At 54.5% G+C, this 3,635-nt stretch overlaps 1 protein-coding gene across 1 annotated transcript; it reads right to left on the minus strand.

Annotated features, from left to right (window-relative positions):
* Positions 1-938: 938 nt before the first annotated feature.
* On the minus strand, positions 939-3,360 carry GSX2 (GS homeobox 2). The gene is made up of 2 exons (XM_004268266.2): positions 2,474-3,360; positions 939-1,779 (listed from the first exon to the last, which is right to left on the minus strand). The coding sequence occupies exons 1-2, from the start codon at positions 3,045-3,047 to the stop codon at positions 1,439-1,441; spliced, it is 915 nt and encodes a 304-aa protein (XP_004268314.1). The 5' UTR covers positions 3,048-3,360; the 3' UTR covers positions 939-1,438.
* Between the last annotated feature and the right edge of the window lie 275 nt (positions 3,361-3,635).

Genomic DNA, 3,635 nt, shown 5'->3' on the forward strand with positions numbered 1-3,635 from the left:
AAAGAACAGAACCTGGCTGTGCTGAAGAGAGAGCCAGGTTGCCTTGCTGAGGGCAAAGCCAAAGTAAGTCTTCTCCAGGGCCAGGATTGCGCGAATGCACTCTGCAAGGTGGTGGGAAGAGAGGGACTAGAAAGGAACTAATTTAGGTTAAAGTTAGGGAGACCAGAGAAAAAAACCAGAAGTCCGAAGGCACCTGTGAGCTATTTTGGAAAAGTGAGAATGTAAGTCTTTGGACAAAATAATTCCCTATTCCTGAACTTTTGTTTTCTCAGCAGTGGTGGAAACCAGCTAATTTCTTAGCTAGACAAACTCGGAAAAACGGTATTGTTTCTAGTCACTTGTAGCATCATTTGTAACTTTGCATGTGTTTGCTTCAAACCTGTTTGATGAATTGTTGCCCTTCCTAAAACAATTCCTACTATTCAGATTCCTTTACATAATTCAGGTTTTAGTACTGAGAGAGATGAAGAAGGAAAGAAAGGGAGGAGGGACTGATACAGAAAATAAATACTAGGTAAGGGATTTTCACCCTCTCCTGCTAAATAAATTTAAAGGTTTGCCTGTCATTAATTGTCAGTGTCACTCTAAATGGAGTGATGTATCCTGTCAATTGTGAGGAATTGAGCTATTTTAAGAATGGGGAGTACTACCTGGTAGGCAGCATCATGATGGAAGGTGTCTTCTTGGCAGAAGTTTCAGTGACACAGAAATCCTATAGAGCCACAAACTCCCTCAACCAAGAGACCCACATTACCAAGTTATAGTCATTACTTTAAATTCTCAGACACTTTTATTCCCTGTCCATAAGGGGGAGAGAAAGACGGGGGAAGATGGAGAAAGCAAACATCACAAATTTAAAACCTTGATTTTGTTTCATTTATTTAAATAAATATAAATATAAATTTTATATAAAACTATTCACAAGGAGACTTCCAGTGACTTGGATTTTAAACTCTCCCCAGGCAAATTTTCAGAAAGCAAGACCTACAGGGTTTAATTTTCTAAGTTATTTGCAATTCAATACTTTCATTAAAAACAAAACAAAACAAAAAGAATCAAGAAACCCCGTGTTCTTATCAGGTTCTGAAAGACAGGGAAAGGGAAATGACATGCGCTTTCAAAAACCCACATACAGTTTTAAACTTAAACCAACCCTTTTTTCTTTGTTATATGACGAGACTTAGTTGAATCTAGATTATTTACATTTTAAAAAAATGATCTATAACTGCGAGTGGAGTCCCAAACAAATAGATCAAGTAGGAGACGGAAGTGACAAGCCCGTCATGTAAGCCCCCGGGAATACCTGTCTCCACCTTCTCCAGGCAGAACAACCGAAAGGCCAAGGATTTTGGCCCCTGGGTGCCTGCCGCGTCGCGTTGTGTGTGTGTGGGTGGGGGGGATTACGGGAGCGTGTAGGGAGAGGTGGGGCAGCCCTCCCTCATAATGGGGAAATCTCCTTGTCATCGTTGGCCGAGACCGGCGACAAGGAGTCCTCATCCTCTGAGCGCGCGTAGTGCGCCTGGCTGCCGACGCACTTGCAGCCCGTGTGGCTGTTCCTCTGTGTGCCCTTCCCTTCCTTCTTATGCTTCACCCTGCGGTTCTGAAACCAGATTTTCACCTGCTTCTCTGACAGGTTCAGGTACGTGGCGATCTCGATCCTCCGGAGTCGAGACAAGTACATATTGGAAGAGAATTCCCGCTCCAGCTCCAGGAGCTGCGTGCTAGTGAACGCCGTCCTCATCCTCTTGCCATTGGGTACCTGGCTGGCCTCCGAACCCCCTGCAGACGGGCCAAGAGAGGGCAGAGAGGTAATTCTCGGGGGTGGGTGTGGGGAGGCGCTCCCACCCCACGTGCCATCCCTTGGAAAGGATGCCTCGCAGGGACTCACCCGTGAAGCTCAACTAAATACCTGTATCCATCTCTCACTCTTTCTCATTTCAAGACACATCGTTACTTAACCGGGAAGGACAGGGACGCCCAAAGCAAGTGAAGGCCTTTGATGTTCGGGACGTAAAGTCAGAGGATTAAAGTGGGGGGCGGGGGAGGGGTTGCATTGTCCGGTCGTCTCCCTTCAAGCCTAGCGGAAAGGCAGGCAGGCTTAGCCCAAAGCAACGAAACCCAGCCAGCCTCGACGCCGGAATGCCACACTTAAATACAAATACACCCACCCCGGACCTCAGTCAGTTAACCTCCGATTTCTCAGCCCTCAAGTTCGAAGTCCTAAAGGCCCCGATGTTATGCAAGACTCGGGCACCAGATACCGGGAGTGAAGCTCACCAGGCTGCTTGGAGAGGCTGAGAAGGCTAACTCCCACCTTCGTGGAACTTCTGGGGACGACTCCACAGTTATACTAAAAGCCCCTCCTCCCTCCCTATCCCGCCCCCAGGCTCCCACTTCATCCACTGAAGGCGGAAAGTTTGCTCCCGGGAGCCGGCAAGGCACAGCGCGCAGGTGCCCAGAAACCCGGCCCTACCCATGGTGAGGCAGTGGAATCTCCGCGGGTCCGCCACGTTGTAGGTGGTGGCGGTGCAGACAGGTGCGTGGTGCTGCGGGTGCCCCAAGGCCGCCGCGGCCGCCGCGGCCGCCGCCGCCGCAGCCGCCGCCGCCGCAGCGCCGGGCTGCTGGGGCTGGTGGTGGTGATGGTGGTGCTGCGGAGGGTGGTGGTGATGGTGCGCGTGGCTCACACGCGGGCAAAATTGTGCGTCCCCAGGACCCGAAGAGAACTGACTCTTGAGCAGGGGCAACGCCCCGGCGGCTGCCGCCGCCCCGCCACCCCCGGCCCCGGCACTCCCGGTCCCTGCGCTCCCGCAGTTGGAGCTCGCGGGCCCCCGAGGGGAGTGCAGGTGCGAAGTGACGCAGAGCGGGCAAACGCAGAACGCACCGCTCTTGCGGGACGGGCAGCCCGTCCCGGACACGGACATCACCAACGGGGATGGCATGCCCAGCGGGATGAAGAAATCTGGCCCGGGGTGCGGCTCAGGAAGCGGGGGCGCGGGCCGTGAGGAGTCCTTGATGATGAGCGAGTCGACATAGAAGGAGCGCGACATGTCGCGAGGGGTGGGTGGCTGGAGGGCCCGGCCGGCCGTGGCGCCCCCTCCCCTCTCCTGTCCTGAGCTCTGCCCCGGGCGCGGCGCGAACGCAGGCGGTCAAGCCCTTGGGGACGCGGAGGTGTCGGCGTCTGGGCTGCGAACAAAGGGGTCCCTGGAGAGGGCTGGTCCTCACGTCCCCCGCCCGACGCCCAGGCTCCGGGATTTTATAGCCCCCACCCCGACACGTGATGCTGCGGAGTACCGCTCGGCTCAGGCTCCTCAGCAGCTCCCCACCCTCGGGATAGGCTGCCCGAGTCACAACAGAAGCGGCGAGGAGGGGCGGGTGCGCGGCGGGGAAGAATTCGGAGGGGGGGATGGGGGAGACTTTGCAAAGTGTAGGTTTTGTTAATTTCGCGGGGAGGCCGGCCTCCTCCCCTTCTTTCTCCACGCTTTCCCGAGAAATCACAGAGCTGCATCCTCCATCCCACCCCTCTCCCTAGCCTGGGCCCCGGCCCAACTCTTCCTCGCTTCCGGTCACAGATCGCACCAGGTGGGGACTTTGAGGGCTTTCTAATAGGAATGCCTAGTGCTCCTTGCTCTTCTGTG

Source organism: Orcinus orca, chromosome 4 (assembly GCF_937001465.1).
Source record: "Orcinus orca chromosome 4, mOrcOrc1.1, whole genome shotgun sequence".
NCBI classification, from domain to species: Eukaryota; Metazoa; Chordata; class Mammalia; order Artiodactyla; family Delphinidae; genus Orcinus; species Orcinus orca.

Coding starts and splice junctions, on each gene's coding strand:
- GSX2 (XM_004268266.2), bottom strand. CDS start 3,047: ATGTCGCGCTCCTTCTATGTCGACTCGCTCATCATCAAGGACTCCTCA. Junction 1,780..2,473: donor ATTCCACTGCCTCACCATGG/GTAGGGCCGGGT, acceptor GCCCGTCTGCAG/GGGGTTCGGAGGCCAGCCAG.